This window comes from Pestalotiopsis fici (assembly GCF_000516985.1).
Source record: "Pestalotiopsis fici W106-1 unplaced genomic scaffold PFICI_Scf_12, whole genome shotgun sequence".
Taxonomy (NCBI): domain Eukaryota; kingdom Fungi; phylum Ascomycota; class Sordariomycetes; order Amphisphaeriales; family Sporocadaceae; genus Pestalotiopsis; species Pestalotiopsis fici.
In genome coordinates, this window is record NW_006917102.1 from 2,025,248 (window position 1) to 2,047,429 (window position 22,182).

General features: G+C 51.3%; 7 protein-coding genes across 7 annotated transcripts; 4 read left to right on the plus strand and 3 right to left on the minus strand.

The window, feature by feature from the left end:
- Positions 1-1,180: 1,180 nt before the first annotated feature.
- PFICI_14351 (Mannosyl-oligosaccharide alpha-1,2-mannosidase 1B) lies at positions 1,181-2,923 on the plus strand (the record flags this gene model as incomplete). Its single annotated transcript, XM_007842932.1, has 4 exons — positions 1,181-1,389; positions 1,447-1,625; positions 1,681-2,274; positions 2,331-2,923. 4 exons carry the CDS (start codon positions 1,181-1,183, stop codon positions 2,921-2,923), a joined length of 1,575 nt encoding a protein of 524 aa, XP_007841123.1.
- An 883-nt stretch (positions 2,924-3,806) lies between these two features.
- Positions 3,807-5,038, plus strand: PFICI_14352 (uncharacterized protein; the record flags this gene model as incomplete). Its single annotated transcript, XM_007842933.1, has 3 exons — positions 3,807-4,158; positions 4,335-4,683; positions 4,744-5,038. The coding sequence occupies 3 exons, from the start codon at positions 3,807-3,809 to the stop codon at positions 5,036-5,038; spliced, it is 996 nt and encodes a 331-aa protein (XP_007841124.1).
- A 209-nt stretch (positions 5,039-5,247) lies between these two features.
- On the minus strand, positions 5,248-6,428 carry PFICI_14353 (Fructose-1,6-bisphosphatase; the record flags this gene model as incomplete). Its single annotated transcript, XM_007842934.1, has 3 exons — positions 5,248-5,378; positions 5,446-6,227; positions 6,307-6,428. 3 exons carry the CDS (start codon positions 6,426-6,428, stop codon positions 5,248-5,250), a joined length of 1,035 nt encoding a protein of 344 aa, XP_007841125.1.
- A 3,353-nt stretch (positions 6,429-9,781) lies between these two features.
- Positions 9,782-11,854, minus strand: PFICI_14354 (uncharacterized protein; the record flags this gene model as incomplete). Its single annotated transcript, XM_007842935.1, has 1 exon — positions 9,782-11,854. The coding sequence occupies one exon, from the start codon at positions 11,852-11,854 to the stop codon at positions 9,782-9,784; it is 2,073 nt and encodes a 690-aa protein (XP_007841126.1).
- Positions 11,855-13,330: 1,476 nt separating this feature from the next.
- Positions 13,331-15,128, plus strand: PFICI_14355 (uncharacterized protein; the record flags this gene model as incomplete). Its single annotated transcript, XM_007842936.1, has 2 exons — positions 13,331-14,618; positions 14,707-15,128. The coding sequence occupies 2 exons, from the start codon at positions 13,331-13,333 to the stop codon at positions 15,126-15,128; spliced, it is 1,710 nt and encodes a 569-aa protein (XP_007841127.1).
- Positions 15,129-15,823: 695 nt separating this feature from the next.
- Positions 15,824-16,470, plus strand: PFICI_14356 (uncharacterized protein; the record flags this gene model as incomplete). The annotated part of the gene is made up of 3 exons (XM_007842937.1): positions 15,824-16,028; positions 16,125-16,264; positions 16,333-16,470. 3 exons carry the CDS (start codon positions 15,824-15,826, stop codon positions 16,468-16,470), a joined length of 483 nt encoding a protein of 160 aa, XP_007841128.1.
- Positions 16,471-17,067: 597 nt separating this feature from the next.
- On the minus strand, positions 17,068-21,476 carry PFICI_14357 (uncharacterized protein; the record flags this gene model as incomplete). Its single annotated transcript, XM_007842938.1, has 4 exons — positions 17,068-17,998; positions 18,058-19,172; positions 19,232-21,234; positions 21,356-21,476. 4 exons carry the CDS (start codon positions 21,474-21,476, stop codon positions 17,068-17,070), a joined length of 4,170 nt encoding a protein of 1,389 aa, XP_007841129.1.
- Positions 21,477-22,182: the final 706 nt, after the last annotated feature.

A 22,182-nucleotide genomic window follows, 5' to 3' on the forward strand; every position in this document is an offset into this window, starting at 1 on the left:
GGTCGGTTCTTGCCGGGCCACTGTGGCTCAAAGCTTCCGAATCCATGGTTGTTCCCTTTGTAAACGCGTAACCCTGTTATGATCACATTGCCAAGTCTGGCATGAATAACATGGACTGCTATGAACTATTCTAATATTGCCCGGAGCAGGTTTAGAAAAAGAAACAGAAGACATGTTCTTTCAACGTCTGGCGGCTATTTTCGAAGCCGGCTTTATGCTTCCGTTTTAGTGCCAACTCCCGTCTTTTTTTTTCTCTTTTACCTTTTTTATCTTCTCCCCTTCAGTTCTTTCGCAGCCTGGTATTATTATTGTCTCCGTCAGGCCCAGACAAGATTTTGTGTACATGGCCAAATGCATGTATATTGGCGCACAAAAAGTCCCAGACTCATGTGGCACATGGTGTACATGCATTTCTCTCGCCTTGCTGGGCCTACATGTGTAGTCCCCCTCCATTCCCATCTCGTGTCTACGTCTTCTGGTCAACCATCGGATGTCGAGTTACATTCCGAAGCTGCAATGGACAGCCCTTGCTTGGTCATCTACCTACACCTTTTCCTGACTTTTCCTCCCTCCAGATGGGAACTTTGCACAACCAGCTTGCCTTTTTTATCGTACTTTGCTCTTCCCTCTACGGTAAAGCTTGAGCCTAAGACCCATATGATCACTTAGACAGGGTGACTAGGCAAGGCAGGCCCAATGGCCGGCCGCCTCCTGTCCATGACTCCTGGCTAGTCCCTTCGATGTTCTCCTTCACCGTGCTGATCTGCACCAGGTCATACTATCCAATTCTACTAATCCACATACACTACGTACCTGCAAGTTTGTGGATAGTACATAGGCTCCGGGTCGTGACTTAATTGTACCAACGGCCATAACGCAACGCAATATGTTGGATCCGTCCAGACTCCACCAACATGTCCCACCTCGCGCTTGCATACAAGATCTGCATGTTCTTTCCCAAGGCTTTGTAAGTCTGGTTAGGTTCTTGAGTAGGTACATATAGATATATATATATCAATCTCTTCCTCCCTCCCACCCGATCCGACATTCCAGACCCGCTGTTCCACCGTTCTTTGCATTCCCTAGTTCGCCGCCCCTCCCTGGGACGTTGTGAGCATTGTTTTTGTGTATATCACTTAATATTTCTTCTCTGCTTTTTGCACTTCTTGGTTTTGGAGCCATGGTCGCCTCGGCCTGGCGCATTGCTCTTCTCGGGGCAGTGGCCCCTGCCCTTGCCGCCCCGACTGCTCGTGCCGTTACCTACACGTCTCAGCCTGACAGGACTGCCGCTGTGCAGGAGGCCTTTGATCGAGCTTGGAACGGGTACTATACCTATGCCTTTCCCCATGATAGCTTGACTCCTCTGTCCTTGTCCTTTGAAGATGACTTGTAAGTTGAAACTCTATTTCATACACCATTGGTCAATGCTGATGTCTGTGACTGTAGCGGCGGTTGGGGCGCCAGTGCTGTCGACGCCTTGTCTACTGCCACAATCATGGGAGACAAGAAGGTCGTGAATCAGATTTTGGACTACATTCCAAAGATTGACTTCACCAAGGCAAACTACACCAGCTCCATTTCGCTCTTTGAGACTACTATTCGTTACCTCGGAGGGCTTGTCTCTGGTATGATTCTTGTATAAAGCATCTCCCAAATCCAAAGTGCTGACAATTGGTCAAGCATACGATCTCTTGTCGGGTCCAGCCAATGACCTGGTAGAAAATCAGGATTCCGTCGCTTCTATTCTGGACCAGGCAGTGACTCTTGCAGATCTGCTCTCTGTATCCTTCGACACTGCCACCGGCATCCCCCACAACAATCTAGATTGGGCACCAGTACGCCCTCAATCTGATACTACTAATGGTCTTGCCACCATTGGCACTCTGGTGCTCGAGTGGACTCGACTGAGCGACCTTACTGGAAACAGGACATATGCTGAGCTGTCTCAAAAGGCAGAGTCGTACTTACTCAACCCCCAGCCCAAGGACATTGCGGAGCCATTCCCGGGACTATTGGGTAATGCCATTGATATCGCTACCGGAAAGTTTGTCAACTCCAACGGCGGCTGGGGAGGAGGTACAGACAGTTTCTATGAATACCTCATCAAGATGTACTTGTACGATACAAGCCGTTTCGGCAGCTACAAGGATCGTTGGGTTGCTGCAATTGACTCGAGCATCAAGTATATTGCATCGCACCCAACGAGCCGCCCCGACTTGACATTCCTGGCTGGTTGGCAGAACTCTACGACCCTGTCGTACTCTTCTCAGCATCGTAAGTCGTTGATCCACTCACTCATCATTTACAACTTTGGTTTCTAACATGTCTAGTCGCTTGCTTCGATGGAGGCAACTTCATCCTCGGCGGTCTCACTTTGGGCAACCAAGATTACGTGGATTTTGGTATTGAATTGGTCGATGGCTGTCATGATACCTATATTCAGACAGCCACTGGTATCGGACCAGAGATCTTCGCCTGGCAAGACAACGCCGTTTCAGCCAACGCAAGCAACAACCAAGGTCCACCAGCGGCGCAGGCAGATTTCTATGCCCAGGCTGGGTTCTGGATCCCCGACGGAGACGCGCAGTACATTCTCCGTCCTGAGGTGATCGAAAGTTACTACTATGCCTGGCGGGCTACCGGCGACTCAAAGTACCAAGACTGGGGCTGGGATGCTTTCCTTGCCATCAACAGCACGTGTTCAGTGGGCGACGTGGGTTTTGCAGGTATTTCCGACGTCAATGTCGCCGGTGGCGGAACAAAGTACGACGAACAAGAGTCTTTCTTCTTTGCCGAAGTGATGAAATACGCATACCTGATCCAGGCTCCAGAGGCCGTGTGGCAGGTCTCGGCAGACCAGCAGAACACGTATGTTTTCAACACGGAAGCTCACCCGGTCAAGATTGCCGGTAGTGCGGCTTAATGGAGGCAGGGTGTTTTCCAACTAGGTGAGCCGGCGAACACGCTCGCATGCGATTCGCGATACATGGTGGATCTGGAGGGGTTACCGCATAGGATTCGGCGTTTACAATAGGGACATTGCACTACAGTATTATTGCTAGTAATGGTATTTGATTATTATTGTTTAAAGTTATTTGTTGCTGACTCAGTGGCTGCATCAAGACTCTGCGTTCCGAACTGTAAGTAAGCTTAATCATGATTGTGGAAATGCTGATGTGTGTAGGTATTTTGCAGGATTCAGCAAATTTCCAATGAGGGTCTCCACCACCTAGCATTTGATGTCTCTCTGTAGGGCTGATCTGATGCACTCAATGTCTGGAGATCTACAAACTCCCCGCCCCAGTCAGCGCCCATCGCAGCGCCATCACTCGGCCCCGGGCCCCGGCATTCTTAGTTGTCCGAGGTTTGGATATACAAAGACTCAATTGCGTCACCACTCGACACATGTCTCTCAGGAACCATTTTCGCAAAGGCGCACCGACATATAAAGACAAAAAACACAATTGATACAAAATGGACGTCCTCATTCAAAGGATACATGCAAGGATATATTATTTTATCCTTTTTTCATTTACAATAATTATTCTTCCTCTTTTTCTGTATAGCTAAATCCTGGCAGTGCAGACCTACCTCACCCAAGGTCGCGCGTTCTGGGCATTTTCTAGGTTCACTGACAGCGCCCAGGGACGCAAAGTCGCACCTAGTATACCCACGTGCTGTGGATTGCTCACCTCAGCAACGGGACAAACCCATATTCGACATCAGCTTTCCATCATCTTTCTACCATTTTCAAAGAGATCGTACCTTCTCAGCAGGGGCGGCACGCGGCATAGAAAGAAGAAACCATGGCACTCCTCCAACATCTACTCCACGTGACAAACTTCCGCAGCCCGCTGATGCGGACGCTCGTCCCCAGTGTGGGCGCTGCTTTTGCCATTCAGGCCGCGTTTGCCATACCGTCTGTATACTACCAGACGGAGCGCTTCTATGACGCCTCGGGCGCGCTCACCTTTCTCTCCGTCACCCTGCTCAGCCTGTACCTCCCGCATCTGCGCACGCGCGCCGCCGCCGCCGTCCGCGGCACCGACGTCAAGCTGCCTAGCCTCTTGTCAGCGTTTGTGGGAGGAGGCAGCGCCGGAGCCTTTAATTGGCGCCAAATTGCTCTGAGTGCTGCCGTGGCCTTTTGGAGTATTCGTTGTAAGTTAAAGTTGGGACTGGGCGTTTCATCCTCCTCCTTTCTTTCTAGCAACCAAGAAACAAAAGCCTGTTTTGGCAGTTGAGAGAGAGAATGCCCATGAGGAAACACACATGTGGATATGAAATTAATCCCACTCTGAAACGAGTGCTGACTTTTTGTTGGAAACATTAAATAGTGGGGTCCTACCTCTTTCAGCGCGTGCTCAAGGAGGGCAAAGACTCACGATTCGACGATATCCGGGGCTCGGCGGCCAAGTTCTCGGCGGCATGGACGGGCCAGGCCGTCTGGGTCTCGCTGTGTCTGCTGCCCGTGATTGCCGTCAACGCTATCCCGCCGGCCGCTTTTGCTGCCGTGGGCTCGGCCATTGGCCCTTTCCGGCCCGCAGATGTGCTTGGTTTGGCCTTGTATCTTGGCGGCTTTGCCTTTGAGATTACGGCGGATCGTCAAAAGAGCCAGTGGATGCACGAGAAGCGTACCAAGCAGCATGATGAGGCCTTTTTGACACGTGGGCTTTGGAGCAAGAGGTGAGTTTTGTGTCATGATATACTGATGCCAAGCATTTTTCGACACTAATCTAGAGACAGTCAATACCCAAACTATTTCGGAGAGACGACCCTCTGGACCGGCATTGCCACGGCTGCCGCTGGTATTCTCATCACCTCTCCCGTACAGGTCGGCCTAGGCTTGAGCGGTGGTATTGGTGGACAGCTTGTTGCGCTGGGTCTTTCGTATGTTAGCCCTGCCTTTGTCACGCTACTCCTGACCAAGGTGTCTGGTATCCCCATGAGCGAGAAGAAGTATGACCAGAGGTACGGTGACCGCAAGGACTATCAGGAGTGGAAGAAGAACACGCCCAAGTATATCCCCAAGTTGTGGTAATAAGGCGACGCATTCAGGAACATTATACACATCATAGATCTGTACGACAGCGACATAATTGTTTGAGTCAAATGTACAATTTCAGTTCACTACATTCCATGATGCACTCGTAAAACTCCAAGCCTTGGCAACCTAATCCCGAATGATATAACCAGCGCCTTGCCAATGTCGCAATGTTTCCGAATTATCATAATCAACGTGAGGAATATTTACTTGTGGAATGCCTTGACCTTTTCAACTTCGTCGTAGCTGCCTAGGTAGATTCCAGACTTGTCGTGAATGTGCTCGGGCACGACTGTCAACATGCGGTTCATGTTGCTGTCAATTGCTTGACCACCGGCTGCACCAAAAAAATGTCAGATAACTTGTAATTCACAGAGACTTTTCGATTGGATAGTTGAACTTACCATTTTCAAACACCATTGCCATGGGAGCACACTCGTACAGGATTCGCAGCTTGCCCTTGGGCGCCTTCTTGTCGGCTGGGTAGGCAAAGATACCACCGTACAGCAGGGTTCGGTAGGCATCAGCCACCATGGAACCGATATACCTGGCACTGTAGGGCTTACCGTCGCCCTGGGGGAACTTGAGCGAGTTAAAGTAGGCCTTGGTGTTTTCTTGCCAGTAGGCCGAGTTACCCTCATTACACGAGTAGATGGCGCGGCTCTTGGGAATCTTCATGTTGGGGTGGGTGAGGATAAACTCGCCAAACGAGGCGTCAAGGGTGAAGCCGTTGACGGAGCCGCCCTTCATGGTAATGACGAGTTGGGCCGAGGCGCCGTACATGGTGAAACCAGCGGCCAGCAGCTCGGTTCCGGGCTTGAGGATATCCTCCTTGGTGCCCTGGGAGCCCTCGGCCAGCTTATGGATACCAAAAATGGTGCCGACCGACACACCGGCGTCCAGGTTGGAGCTGCCGTCAATGGGGTCGCAGGCCACGGCGTAGCGCGCATTGGTCTTGTCCTTGAAGAAGATGATGTCCTCCTCCTCTTCCGACACCACCAGGGCGCACCTGTCCGACGATCGCATCGCCTCGATGAAAATGTCATTGCCAATCACGTCTAGCTTCTTCTGATCGTCGCCCGTGGCATTGGACTGGCCGGCCAGACCCGTCAGGTTTACTAATGTAGCTCGGCGGATATAGTACGCAATCGCCTTGAAGGAGAACTGGAGGGCGTGGCATAGCAGTCTGCAAACAAAGGGCATTTGTCAGTAAATTTCTTGATTACGAACCAGTCCCGGCATGTTCGGGAGGGGAGTGTCCTTACGTAAAGTCTCCCGTTGCTTCCGGGACCTTGTGTTGCTCTTCCGTGAGGAAACGTGTGAGAGTAACAATGTTGGTGTTGATGGTCGCCGTCTCGGCGGGAGGCACATCACCGTTGGAGGCCATTGTGAAGGTTGTTTTGGTATGCTTTTGAAAGAAACGGAAAAAGACGTTGTGAGGTTAGTCGTCGTGGGGTTGTGGTGCAATGGCAATGTTCGCGGAGAGTTTCACCAGTAAGTTGAGCTTGGTAAGGTTTGTCGTCAGACAGATGGAAGAATAGACAACAGACTTATACGTCAGGAGGAGGAAGAAGATGAATCTGGAACAGGAACAAGGACTTTGACCAGAAGATCGTCAAAGTGTGACCAAATAACTACGTACATAAGTACATATAACTAAAGTAATCGATCGAGGGGAAGCTTGGACTTATGAAGTCAACCACGGAGTCCAACCCGCTTCTTCTACTCCACACCCCTCCTTCCTGGTGTCCCTTGACATTCTGGGGGTTCCCACGATGCATTTGCCTATGTTCGGCAGGGTACTGTTGGGGACGAGGTACGCGCCGCGCTGCGTTTCGGCAAAGGGGCACACGATAACTGAGCAATTGGCTTTGTCTAGAACCATACAGGCTTGCTCTTTTCCCCTTTTGCCGGCCGAATGGGCATGGGCTGCGGATGGTTTCACGAGCTTGCAAAGAGGATTTTCCGGGTGGCATCGTGAAGGGTGCAAATGACTTGTACCGAGGCGGGTGTTCTCGGCCATTTCGGGTTATCAACGTCATTTGGGGCCAGACACTTTTAGTTAGGAGAGAGTCAGGTCTATCAATGGGGTTTTGCTGCATCACTGGGGGCTTCAGTTGGTTGTCCAGACGCGACTCGCTGCAGGGAATGGATGTCTTGGACTTTGTGTCCCTTGAAGTAATTTCTCCGGTTGATCTTCACTGTCCAAGTAGTATATTCTGTTGGCGCATTTCGACCTTGAATCGCATTCGTCTTTCTGGGCAATGCGACTTTGGGAGCTGCGAGACTTGGACCCCGCCAAAGCCGGCAACACCACCCCGCCGAAGCTTGTCCCGCGGAAGTGGGGTTTGAGCTCCTAGCTTGCGCTGCAGCCGGGCATTTGCAAGTCCAGTGGATTATTGGGTATTAGTGGCCCCAGACAATGCGTGCCAGGTGACCTCAAGGTGATGGAATCAACTGAAAACGGCCAAGGACGGAGAAGCTTTGATCCCACCTCCGGGGCGTGACCAGCCTAAGTAAAAACGCCCGGACGCTGGATCTTTCTTATTCCGGACGCACCCACAGCGTGTCGTCCCCCACCCAACGCGGTTCAACTCCATAAAATAATTCTTTCGGAATTTTTCTGCCACGATTTTGCCAACAGCTTCACAACACAACACGGCAGCTCAGGACGCGAGAAAATTTTCGAGCCTTTCCGAGCTGCCTGCCATGCCTCTGGTGAGTACTGCGCATTTCTTCCACAGATTCCCTCCCTCTACCCATTGATGACAAGTTGTAAACCGCAAACTAGAGTCTTTGACCTCTTGGAATGAAACTGTTTTTACACGTCAGTCTGAGACAACACCTCTCTACAGCCTTATTCTGTCCTCTCGTTTGGTCGAGGCGCGCACTAACGCTGTTTTAGAAGTCAGAGTTGCCATGAGCAAAGACGCACGCTTGCGAACGAAGTCCCTGTGACTATTCGCATGCAAATCTCTACAACCAAAACCCAGCCTGTACACTTTCGGTATGTCGGCCTCGCAATCCTCCTCGTACCCCTCCTTTCCATGATGATCATTTTCTGTGCTTCGGCACAGCTGGAAATTACCGTCTGAAATATTTTGACGAAAAAAACCTGGCTGTTTTCTGATACCACAAACCAACACAATCTTGCTTGCCCACACCTTCGCGACAAGACATGCTAACATGGCATGGTAGTTTACAGGCAGGCATTGTCCTATGAGTATGTTTCCGCTCTACTTACTACATCTACCTCGACGCCTCTTTACATGATGAAACGGCACTGGGCTCCGAATCACAATTCGCATGAGTAGATACGCCATTTTGTGGCAGGCCTAGAAAACCTCGCCCACTGATTCAAAGAACACATTTCCACCGTCATTGCCTCTTCCCGAGCAAGACAGTAGTCTAATATACATCGACTACAGACTGGACGATCAATTTGGTCACAAAAAGATTTAGCACAGCTCTATTGTACTGGGTAAGTTGGCACAGTCTCGCATTGCTGCCCTCACTCCTTTCGCCTGATGACATCTTGATGACGAGTCTTATTCGGGTTTCCGATGCAGACAACCTTTTTATTTTTACCATTCATGCTTTACTGAATGCGAAACCATACCCACTTGGTCATTATATACATCGTTCCAAGGACCAAGCTAATATGGACTTCTTCAGTTTGCTAGATACCGAATCACGTACAAAATGTTTCGTAGCTGGTCAAGAAAGGGCCACGTCGGTATTGCATAGCTTTGAAGGCTCCTCTCGTGATGTAGCTGCGTCACAGGCACATGGCGAAGTCGCTCGAGTGTAATATGCATGCTATACACTGTCAGGCAACATCGGCTTAGGTGTGCACTTGCCAATGGTAGGTCAACTTTTTCTTTTCACAGCACTATTCAAATGATGATTCGACTTAACCAAATTGACAAGCATATGTCAGAGCTTAACCGCGCAGAAGAGAACTGTCACGTCTGACTGCTCTCCCAACCATTCTATCTATTCTCAAATTGTGGAACTCATTGACTGACTCCAACTCAAGTAGTAGTAAAATGGCGATTGGCCAACAGCCTTACACCCTCGGTATCACTTATATTACAGGTAAGGCACTACTCCTTCTCCACCTCTTCCCTCTTCACTACAATGATGATCATATTATCACGACGGTCAACATAGCTCTATGGGCCTTGATGATACCGCCTTTGACAAGGCATACTATATGAAACTGAAAAAAAAAAATCACCCATCTTATTCTTGCACATCTGTCAACCGTCGTAAGACATTGTGCTAATCAGCAATGCAGGTCCAAGCTTTCTCTACATGCTATTTTGCCAGACTACTTGTGTCTGGTTCTCTGCACCTACTTGTGACTGACGACTGATGAAGAACGCACTCTGTCGCGTGATATCGTTTTACGGTCTGACATTTGCTACTGGTATCATCACATTGCATGTCTATCCACCAAGCGCCTAAGACGACTCTGTTCACATGGAAATGCCTTTGAATCGCGGGCCTGTATGTAAGGTAAGTCATAGTGCGGTAGACGAACATCCTTCTAGTCCATGGGATAATAAACAATATACTGTTTGATCATCTGAATTGAGAAAATTTATGGATTGCAAAACCATTTTCACCTATTCTGTGATGTGATCTGTGTACGTAGAAGAACCACTTTCCCAAAGTACTTTTAAACGCCGTGTGCAACATGCATGGGTATTTCTAAAACAAAGCAGCCAGGACTCCCTACCAAAACACTGTCGAGAAGACACATAACCAGCCCAAGACACCCATCGCCACTGGTGGCTCAATCGATTGAACATGCATTGCAGCGCTGCTGGGTGTCGATGTGGCCGTGAACACGCCAGTCAGCGGCTCCGTGACAGTAGTCGTGGCGACCACTGTCGTGGCGCTCGGCACGCTGGTCCCGCTCTTGGTGACGAGGGCGCCGTTTACAATGGCCACGTTCTTTCCTTGACCGTCTGGATCTAGTAGCTGCTTCTGCTGCTCCTCGCTGCAGCTGCCAGCCATGTTGCGTATCCAGCACGTGCCAGAGGGACTGGCGGGCAAGGCAAAGGTCTTGGTCGCGTTGGCGGCGCCGGTCGTGTTATACACCGAGAGGTCGATTGGCTGACCGTTTGAAACCGAGGTCCCTAGGATAATGCGAGCAAAGACTTGAAAGGCCGTCTCGGGCTGGTAGGCCGGCACCGAGTGTCCGGCCTGGTAGATGCGCGAGAACGAGAGGTTGCCCAGCTGCCGGACCACGCCGCCAATGTAACTGTCATTGACAATAATGGGGGCGTAGCCGGCGCCGGCAAAGGACGTGTACTGCATCGACTCGGTATCCGGAGAGGCGGGAGAAACGGCGGCGGCGCTGGCTAGCGCGAGTGAGATGGCTTCGCCGCCCAGCCAGTTGCAGATGTAGTCCCGGTCACCGTAGATGAGGCCGACGCGAATACCGTCACTCAGGAGCGAGGCTAACTTGGGAACGAGGGACTCGCGCTCGTAGTCACCCGTCGAAGCGAATGCCGAGGCGACAGTGGAGCTGATCTCGGTGTAGTTTGTAGTCGCGCCAATGGCCTGCTGAAACTCGGCGCTGTTGAGGTAGGCCAGGTAACGCGAGGGCGGGAAAGAGTCCGGCAGCAAGGCGGCAATGTCGTAGACGCTGCGGCTGGCGTCGGTGTAGGGAAGCATGACGTTGTTGGAGCAAAAGTCGTAGGCTTGCGAGCAGAGCTCATTCACGGCCGTGACGGCGCCCGTGTTGTCCGGGTCATTGGTCTGTACGGCGGCACGGCAGCTCGTGATCAGCTCCTGACAACCTCCCTTGACGTAGAAACTCGCATTAGCAGCCTGCGCTCGTACCGAGTTGATGGCCACCAATCCATAGGAATTCTTTGTTGCCATGGCAGGATAATAGGGTGCCTGGATGAGATCGTCGATGCATCCATTCACTATACCGAGAGACTTTAGTCTGATATCGACCGTTGTGTTCTTGGATATGGCACCGCTGGCTCTTGCCGCGTTCATCTCTTGCCATTTGGATGCAAAGACTGGCCCATACTTCCCACCATAACTCTCGGCGAATAGATTCACCCCTAGCGAGTCACCGTCGGGCGGATTGAATTCTGGAAATACTCCCAGAAAGCCCTGCAGCAGGTGATAGACGGCCATGGCAGCAGTCTCAGTCGTGTTTGCCGTAGCCGAGGCATTGCCGGAGCTGAATGTGCCATTGAGAAATAGACTCTCGGGAAGCGAATCCGGGCGGCTCGCAGGTGGCACCGAGACTTGGTTTGTGAGCAGGTCGAGGGATCCGCGAGTCGCATTGTCATAGGAGAAGCCGACTTGGCTTGGCTGATCGACAAAGAGCATATTAGAGGCGCGATCCCAGCCCCATTCGCGCGCAACAGTGGTGTACCGATCGGGGCCCTGTCCAGCGTCGACAACCTCGCACGGCCCGTTCTCGTTGAAGAGGCCGAGCATCGACGAGGCACCCGGTCCGCCATTGAGCCAGACCGTCAGAGCCGCCGTGGGCTCGCGCGAACCTATGAACCAGAAAAACAGGTTCGTCGTCGTTGTGGTGGAGGAGGAGTTGTCGCTGCTCTCGCCGTAGGCCGCCAATGGTACTTGGACCCACCCGGTATACTGCTGCTGCGTGTCAAAGGCCGTAGCGCACGCGCCGGACGAGGGGATCTTGTAGCTGATGGTAATGTTTGGGTCAATGGGCGAGGGGATGGTCGTGAGGCTCGGCTCTGGGTCGGGGAACTGCGCCAGGCTCAGACCGACGAGGAGGGCGGCGAGCACTTGGCCGGGGAGATTCATTGTGGCAACTTGGCAGGTATCATGGTGGTTGCGCCCGAAAGAAGCTGGCTTCTGTTATTGAAACTTCAGAATCTCATTGATGAGTGCTAGTCAAGGCGCCCGAGAGATTGATTGCCAAGGATGCGCGTCTGTGAGAAAATGCAGTGAAATAGATTCAGAGACAAGATTTGATCATCCAGAAAAAAAAAAAAAAAAAAAGGAATTTACAAAAAATATTGGTTGCAAAGTCCATGGTGGTGGTTGCATGAGAAAACCAGAGTGCCAATGACGACGAGGAATTCCGCCCGGCATGGTTACAGCACAGGAAATGCAGGTGCAGAATATTGGCAGGGATGCCGTGTTACATGCCAAGAAATGACGCACATGTTGTACGTAGCAAGCGAGTATCACTTGACATGGCTTCTGTACTGACCTTTTACGAATACTCATTCCTCGACGACTTGTGTGTATAATCATTGATGATGTAGGTTTGACCGTCACATACAATTTCTGCGCCTGTCTTGGCTCCATGGCTCCCCCCGAAAAGAACATGGATTGCAATCTATCAAACAGTAAGCTTTCCTCGCCAACATGAAAATGACGCAAAAAGAAGGGATGTTTCCATGTAGAATAGACACTGTATCATCAACCAAGGACTTGAGTCTTGTGACAAAAATCACAAGACATCACTCGGGGGTGTGTAGCGCATAATCGAGGACGTCAAATGATTACAAGGAGGCATCTTGATTAGTTTGACAGCACAGATTCACTCATTTATCATCTGCCCAATTGAGAAAAAGACAAAAAAAGACTTTGAAGAAAGTTGAAATCATTAAAATTAATTAGCAGTAAGAGAAGCAAGATATATATACCATAATTATCCTATGTTGGTGAACAGTGAGTGTCAATGCTCCCCCATGACAACGCTAAACCACCAAAATAATGGATGAACTGCACCTCGAACTACAAACCTTGATGGAAGTACCATTACTCACCGAGGACTCTATAGATCATATTCTCAAAACACATGCCAGAGTATATAATACTTATTGGGTTATACTAAAACATTAGATGAACCCCCTCATCAGCGGTCTAAGCTGCGAACCTCATACTGTATAAAAAGGTATAATGACTACTGCAAGACACCGTGAGTTCTAACATGGTATAGTCCCTCAACCATCATTCCGCCTCATTCCACATTTCAGGCAGGACATTTATGGTTTAACCTTTTCTAACACTTGGCCGCATACAATGTAGTCTCTTTCCCCTGCCCCCTGGAGCCAATTTCAGGTTGCATGCAGGGTTCGAAGCGCTAAAGCGGTCCGGTGCGTGCGGCTGAGGAAGCAGCAATAAAGAAGATCCATATGCGGATCCCCTGTTTGTGCCTGTAGTCTGCCTTGTCTGCAACGGTCACCAGGGCATATATGGCGTCTGCTATTCCCGAGACGTTGAAAACAAGCTCGTCGCTTGTCTCGTGATATACTCTTGGTGGCAATCATGTCCAGTAACTATGATGATGGCGGCAAATCGGCCACCGATATCATCACTTATATTGGCGTGCCCCTAGCCGTTCTTGGCGTTCTGCCCATTCTCTACAATACAGTCGCGACTCTGGCCGCCCTGTCCAAGATCAAGCGCATGCTGAGAAAAGCAAGACTGCCCGCCTTGACACGAAGTGATATAGTCAACAAGGTGATCGAGGTGGAACTACCGCGCTATGCCGTTACCCCGTGGGATCGCTTCAGCGAGAGTTCCGAGTACTGGGAACTCTCGAGGCAGCCGAGCCAGATCCCGGGCGGCAGCTGGACGACGTTCAATTGGAAGACCAACACCATTGGCCTCAAGACGCAGCGTGTCGAATACGCGGATCAGCTGCGCCAGCCCCAGGTCGAGGTTGCATTCGACGAGCTGGTTTCTTACCTGTTGGACCTCGGGGCTATTCCCGACGCTCATGGTTGGAAGCTCCTGCGCACGACGGGACTGTGGACGCCGATGGGTTGTGCCCTGATGAAGTCACTGGATGGCCACAAAGCTCTGACCATTGCGCCACTGGATGATTCAGACGGTCACTTGTCGCTGGCAGTGGAATGGTCTTCATCATGGACCACTCGAGATTCCGGTTCGTTGCCTCCGTACTGGGTACAACTGCCACCGTTTCAGCAACCCAAGAAGCCAGTTAGTGTGAATCCCGGAGACTCTTCAAGCCAGAACGATGCAGTGGGGGAATCCGGCGAAGCGGGCGAGTCATCACCAGCCAAGAAAGTTACCTCAAAAGAGTCCCTGGACTCGATTCAGAAACAATCACAATCAAACTCCAAGACACCAATAAGCTGCCATATATCCATTGACGGGCTAAACGCTGCCCTCAGCCAAGACCTAGAGATCCTCGCATCGGACTCTACACCCGAGAGTCTCTACATTGAGCATCTGCGCATTCGCGCCGGCAAGCCAGACGGCATGTGGTTCGCCAGCGCCGCGACGGCGTACGGGACGACGGGCCAAACCATGCTCTGGAACTACAAGATCCCCGATGAAACCCTGAGCTTTGCCGTGCGGGACACGGTGCCGTGTGGCGTGCTGGTGCTGCTGGACGTGGTCGACGAGGCCGACACGCCGCAGTGGGCCACAAGGTTCAACACGGGCATGGAGTACCACGAGGCCGTCACGCGGCGCCACCAAGAGCAGAGGCTGGCCATGGCGGAAGAGAACCGCATGTCTCACGAGCAGCGCCAGATCGCTATTAGTAACCGGATGCAGAGAGAGATGCAGCAGCGTATGAACGACAGTAAGTTTGGAGCCACACTCTTCCTAGATCTATTTCAATATTCTTCAATGCGCGGGGCAAGTGATCTGACGAGAAAAATCAAAACCAGTGCGCGATAAAATGCGCCTCGACGCCCAGCGCCGGGATCAACGCGAGCTCGAGGCCCTGCAAAGCCCCAAATGGGACAACAAGCTCGTCGCCGAGCACAATCTCAAGTGGCTCAAGGCCCGAGGGCATATAGATAGTGATGTCGACCTCAAGGATGCTGTGGGGATGTTTTTGCACCGCATGGTCCTCGATGGACAGTTCGCCTCGTCCCTGTGCCGTGTCCTTGCTCTGTGGAAGGCGTGGGCAGACAACGGAGGCATGAGGGTGTCGGACCTGTCTGCGTTGCGAGAGTCTCAGGACATGTTTGCCAGGGCCAGTCTTCTCATAGCCATGATCAAGGATACAACCACGGCTGTCGATGGCACCGTGGCCATGGACTTGCAAGAATGCATGAGGATGTGGAAGACGGTCAGACTGGGCTAAAGTCTTGGTTCGTATTTATGATGTATCTGAGACTACGATTTGCAAAAACTCGCTTATGTATAAAATATGTTCAGGTTTGATCATCTTGATGTATAACTGAAGTTTGGATCGTAAATGCGTCACGTGGATTGCTATGCAGCATGGCAAGGCAAGTATATAACATCCTTGAAGCATCGGCATCTCGTATCAGAAGCACAGATTGCATGTAAACCGCCATGTCACTCAATAGAAAGCTCATTCAAAGGATACTCGATGCAAAAACCCAATAATCCAAAAATGGTTCATCATTTCTTCTTAGTGGCAAACCCCCCTGCCGATATCCACTGCCGGTGACCGGCAATCTGGGGTAAACCACCAAGTGAGGAGGTTGGCGTGCCTCGCTAGTCATAGCTCTTATACCTTCCCCATCTGTATAATGGAGACACCATTTGTCCAGCGACTGTGTGCAAGTCCTGTCCAGCATCTCGACTCGAGTTCCGCGTCCCACATCTCGTAACCGCGCTTGGCTCGGCATTCTTGGGCCCATTGATCGTCGTGTGTGCTGGTAGAAAGTGCATATATTTCACCTCTTGATCATTTCAATACTTGGCTCTGATTCCAACCTGGCTGTTATATCATATCAAGTTACCGCTAGTACACGGAATACCAATACACACTGGACTCTTTATAATTATTTTATCGAAATCACAGGCAGAATGCGATTCGCCAATATCTTTACATCTCTCCTATCGGTGGCCATGCCCACCGTCACCGCGGCTACCCCGGCGGCGCCAGGCTTGACCTACCTTTACACGGCCAACGTGACGCTGGGCACCAAGTTCAGCATGGGCGTCGGTCCATATGGAGAACGAGTAGCGATCCCCATCATTGGTGGCACGTTCAGCGGGCCCAACTTGAACGGTATGTTCAACTCACAATTCCCATGTATCACGGAAAGGGAAAGGACCAAGCAAAATGGTGTTTTCGTCTTTGCTGACTCACAAATACAAACAAAAGGCACTATTTTGAATCTCGGGGCCGATTGGGGATGGACGGACACGCACAATAATCAGGTTACATTTCATCCGGACACGCGGTATCAACTCCGTACTTCGGACGGAGCCAATATCTTCATACAGACCGAAGGCCCCAAGCAGGTATGTGCATTTCAGGGAATTGACAAGAAAGGGGGAAAAAGACGATGAGCCTCTGACCAAGAAAACAGGCCGACGGAACCATTCATCTCAGAGAAAAGTTCGAAACGGGCAGCCCAGACTATTATTGGCTGAACAATATTGTAGCTATTGGCATCCTGACGTCGGGAGACGGTTACGTTGTGATTGACACGTGGCAGGTGAGTTGAGAATGTGGCGTCTGTGAACATTTTCGAGAGTGTGATGAATCGCGCCTCATGACATGAACGCTCTGATTTCTTCTTCTTTTTCAAAAGATGGCTAGCTGACGAGTCAAATTGTAGATTACGTCGCCAGCTGCATGATGATGCCGTGCTGGACATGATGGAACAACGGGGACACGTGGAATCAAAGCGTAAATCAATTCAAAATCCTCGGCATCAAACTCGTGTATTCTTTTCTTTGCGGATGCATTGGCCCAGTCGTGCAGAATCATAGACTGCCAATCTTTATTTTTCCAAAGAACGCGCCGACAAGACCGACATCACGATTGCAAGAGCATTAGCTCAGTGTCATGTTATTTTAAATTAGGTCGTGACAAGAATCTTCCATGAGGTTGGGCTATGGTCCCAGACTTTTGAATTTTTTTGTATTATCATGGACAACTCATAAGTTCAAAGCAAGTGCAAAGTCCAAGCGGCTCAGCGTACACATGAATCATGCCAGTCACCTCTCACCCTAGCCACGATGTATGTACATATATTCTCAGCTTGGCTTCGCGCCAACGATCTCGTCTAATACCATTTTTGGTTAAGCAGTGAGTTCTTCTATCTGCCACTAGAGAAAGCGCTTTTGACCTCGCTTCGTGGCCACTCGAACAAAACATCACCACCGTACACTGTAGATGTAATGGTGGAGATTCTGACCTCGACGTCGCCGTAAAATTGTTCGCACTCCTTGAGTACCTTGTTCACTAGTGCTCTGCTGCTTGTCACGCTCGGGTTCTCGTCCGAGTCGCCAAAGTGCTTGTCGACTCTCTTCCTCAGAGCTTCCACTCCCTTCTTGACCTCGCGGCCGTCGTAATTTGACAGGATTTTGTTGAAGGTTGCCTTGGAATTCGATGGCTGCGATGCAATGGTCGTGGGTGACTTGCCCGAGGTCAGCTGGCCCTCAATATTCTCGACATACTCCAAGAGTTTGCCCAGAGGCCGGCGCATGACCGCGTTTAGGTAGAGATTCATGTGCTCGTTCATCTCCTTATCGGCCTCCTCTTTCCAGTCTTCGAGAACCTCCAGCCCACGTGTGTCGAGCTCCTCTAGGAAATGATTCATGTTTTCGATGAGCAAGATGTGGTAGTTCAATGCTTCCTTATCTTCGGGATCCGCACCAGCATTGGTCAGGGTCGCCGGGTTTTCTCGAGCAATCACCTTGAGAGATTCGAACATGGTTTTGATGATACGATTATACTCGCGGTCAATGGATTTGCGCGCCGAGCTGGTTGTTTCGGCCACCGCCATCATATTCTCGACTGCAACAGAGAATTGTGGGAAGATTCGAATAAATGATATAACGCCTTTGCGCTTCTTGATTTTGACCTTGGTCTCTTCGATGGCGCGGATTTGCTCATCCACAAATCTCGTGAACCGTGATTCCAGGTTGTTGTGCAGTTTTTGCAATACATTGTTGAGGAAATCTTGATTGGACTGGGTCATGTCCGAGTGCTTGCGCTCGAGCACGGCCAGTACTCCAACTCCTTGACTGAGGCTTGGTCAGTTTATGCCCATCACAGCATATAAGCGAGTATATGTATAACTTACAGTGGATCTTGTGATAGCACCCAGTCAACGGTTTGCTGCAATTCAGTTTCTATGAAACCGAATATCACCTCCATCGCACGCGTCACTCTTTTGGCGAGATCCCTATCAGGTTCCATGAGTCTGTGTCTCCTCAAATCGCCGTAACGTCGATCACGAGGTTTTGCCGAGGCGACTGCGTCAGGGAAGTCCAAAGTTTCCAGTGTCGTGGCATGGAAAAAGTCAATGATAAAGTTTTGCTCCATTTCCACAAGTGGCAGTAGATCGTCGGCAATGCCTGCGAATATCTCATATGGCAGGACGCGCTCGGCCTTCTCGACGGCACCCTTGCTGCCGTCTCCTAGGGGCGACCGTAGAGACCTGGCAAGTGTCTGGCTTCGTTTCACAGTGAGTTTCCTTGCAGTGGCCATTGTGCTCTCCTGCTGCTTCTCTGCTTGTGCCGTAAAGAGGAGTTCAGCTTCCTCGCCGGTTGGCTTGCTAGCATTGCGCTTCCACGCGGTCAGTACTTCCTTGAATTCCGACTTGTAAATTGGAAAGTTCTTGTCCTGATAAATCTGGAGAAACGTGTTCCACCCAGTCAGATCCAGGTCACGCGCGTACACCATAAGCGGGTTGTAGCGCCACAAAAGATCACGACCAACATCGTGGTGCTTTGGGTCGACCTTTTTGGACAGCGCCCCATCCAGGCTCTTCTTGACCTCGCGCGCAGCCAAGTCAAACTGCCGCTCCATGAACTCTCGGTATCGTATTAGGAATTGGGAGCTGCTAGTGAGGTACATCTCTTTCTTTTCCTGTACGATGCGCATCTTGCCATAATCGGCATTGAAGCCGCTCTGCTGGTCTCCAAGACTAAGATCGTCTCCTCTGGATTCTGCACCGTCCATGGTAGGATCAATCTTCATCATAGCTTTGTACAATGTCACCAGCGTAGACTCGACATCTTCCAAGCCAGCCATGGAGTCCAGGGGGGTGACCTCGAGAGGTCGGAGATCCTCACGCTGTATTGCACACGTGTCGAGAAGAGATTCCAACTCTTTCCTGAGCAGCTTTTGGTTCGCAGCTTGCACTTGGAGACCTTGGCCTTGAGCTTCAATATATGCTATGTCTTCAGACAGGGTCTATGAGTAAGAGTTAGCGACCACCATGACCTTGACCCATTGATATGTTTTGGACCTACCCCCAACTCGACGCTATAAAGTGTCAGCAGGTTGTCGAGCTCATCGCACTCTGCAATCGCAACGTCGAGACCTCGTTTGATAGCATCAATTCTTTCGTCTTCTTCCTCGAACCTGACCACCCAATCACCCGCCTGCGCCTTGTTGAGCTGGCGGTCGACGTCCATCTTCATCTCCTCGAAGTTGCGACCACGCATTTGCTCGCCAGGTACCCATCCGAAATGATCAAGCAACTTGATGAATTCGTCGGTCTGACCAGCAAGTATGCTTGTGTCGATTCCAAGAGTGGTCAAATACTTTGCGTCGTTTCCAGTAATAACAGGCTCCTCGGTTGGTTTCTTAACAACCTCTGCGACTTTCTTCTGCTCTGGCACAGTCGGCTGCAGACTATTAGGTCGACTTGAGTTGGGGACCGTAATCTTCACCTCGGGTACATTGTTGGAATTTCTCTTCGGAGACTTGGGCGGTTCCACAGCCTTGGGGGGTTCAGGCTTCGGCGTGGCCCTTGGGGGAGCTGGCACAACTTCGGTGATTCCATCCGGCCCATCACTATCAGCACGCTTTAGTTCCCGTAGCCTTTCACCAGCACCGCCTGGTCGTGGTTTAAAAGCCGAGACGGCCGAGGCGGCCTTCCACAGGGTACCTGCTAGTTCACCCTTGGATTTCTTGGACTTGATCATGGGTCCCAGGCCAGGACGACTCTCCTCGGGCTCCGGAGGCGGAGGCGGGGGGGTCTTTGGCTTTTCTATTGGCGCTGGAGATGGAGCTGCACTAACAAATGGCGGAGTTCCAGGCGAGGGTGTTGCCATCACAGGCGAAGCAGCGCCCAAGGGCGTCTCTGACTCATTCAGAGCAGTGGCAATGGAAGAGTTGTCCGTCCTAGTCGGCGCTGCAGGCTTGCGTGGAGACATTCTCTCTGCATTTCGAGGCGGCGGCGGGGGTTGCGGTTGGGACTGCTCCTGTGTCACTGGAGGTTGTGTCTGCGACTGCGGGTCCTTTCTGAAGCCGGGACTCATCAGGGGTGCCGGGACTAAATCATTATCTACAGATGCATTCTGTGGTCTGGAAGGATCCATTGGTGGTCGGCGTCTATCAGGCAGGTCGAATTGGGGAGCAGGCCCTGGCGGCGGTGGCTGTAGTGGGGGCGGTGCCTGTTGCTGAGGCTGGATGGGAGGCGTTGCTGCCAGATCACGATCACGATCTCCAAATCTTGCAAAGGCACCTGGGCCATTCATACCGCCTCTTGATCTTGGCGGAATACTCGAGGCATCTTCGCTTTTTCGGGAGGCCAACGAGTCCTGACTGGGGTTGTTTCCGGCCAGCCGGCGGAGTGATGGCGGTGGTGGTAGGCTTGGGTCTCGCGATCCTGAACTAGAGGCAGGCGATGCCGACATGCCATTCGGGAGAATGAGATTGCGATTCGGAGAAACTGGTCGTCTCGGTGGTGGTTGGTACGCTTGTATAGGTGTCTTGGTAACAGATAGCTCACTCTGTGCCGGCGAGATGCCTGGTCTTAGTGATGAGGGCGGTGCTGTCTCATTGCGGGTTGGTGGACGCCGTGATCCGAGTACCTGGTCCTGTTCACGGGGATCAAAGCCATGGAGCTCAGGTAGTTTGCCCCCAGTATATTTGCTGTAAATCTTGATCAGACTGGCGATGAAGAACTTCTTTTCCTTATCGGCGGAGCACTGCCAGAAATAGGGCTTTCCAATAACAACTGTGAATCCAGTGTCTCCTGCCCATTGTCGCTTTCTCGGGTCAACAGAGGTCGAAGTGAAAGACTCGATACCGGTCAAGTCATTCAGGTCCCATGTCTTTCCGATTGAAAAAGTCCCATTCGCGTTTTCTTTGGACTTGTGCATTCGGACACGACCGGACTTGCGGACGGCGACAATGATAACGCGCGGTTTCTCGGACTGGGGTGTGATTGCCTCGGGGGGAGGTGGCGAGGAAGGATGGGAGCTGTACTCCGTGATCCGGATATGGGTGATGTAGGTTTCAAGCACTTGAAGAACGAGAAGGTCAGTCAGCCATCCTGCACCGACAATGTGTCGCACTGATGATAGCAGTGGCTTCGAGGCGATAACACAGCTACAGTACCATCCTCAATGTGACAGGGCACTTACAGGAGCCATCCGTGTCCTTCTTATTGAAGCAGCTTTCGACAATGCGCCGCTTCTCTTCCTCAAACCTCTCAGCGCGGCCCACCTCGCGGCCGCCGCTGCCATTCGGTCGAGGCGCATCCATCTTGTAGGAGAGTCCAGCTGTGTCTGTCTTAACGGGAGAATGCGTTGCTCGCGATCGTTATTTGACCATCTGGCATCTTTTTCGTCACCCCTCCGCGCGGGGGAGCTTGGAATCTTCGAGGTAGGAAAGCTGGAGCTATTCGTAGGCAGGTGTTTAGGTTGGCAGGTTGGTAGGTGATGTGCTGTCAACGTGTCCCGCGCAGGCACCTAGCGGCCAAATTGTTTGCGGCTTGAGAGTCCTTTTTGACTTTGCAAACACTTGGAACGTTCCTTCTGTCTAATTATCGGCCAGTGTCCAGGTCCTCAATTCGTAATGTCGCTGTTGGGCGCCGTCAGTCTGCCGCGAGAGTTTGTTTAATTGTGTATGTCCAGTGACGGCCTATGAACTTCACCTGCGTCTGATTTCCATGTCTCTCGCACTTCTCGAGGTCCGGATGCACGTCCCCCAGGTGCTGCAGCGCTAACCCCTGTACTTGGTAGCGGATTCGAGCCTAACCGCAGACCCCTGACAGCATTGTATTCACTGATTGTTGGGGCTTCAAATGTGTCAGAAGCCTCCAGTGGTTCACCACCATGTACCTAATACAGCTTACAATGAATTACCAAGGGTAGGTAAGGTAATGAATGTCCTGTACTTGCTCGATTGCTGCCATAAAGCCAATGATCAGCAGCCGGTGACAGTTGAGTCTCCTACAAGTATTTTATTT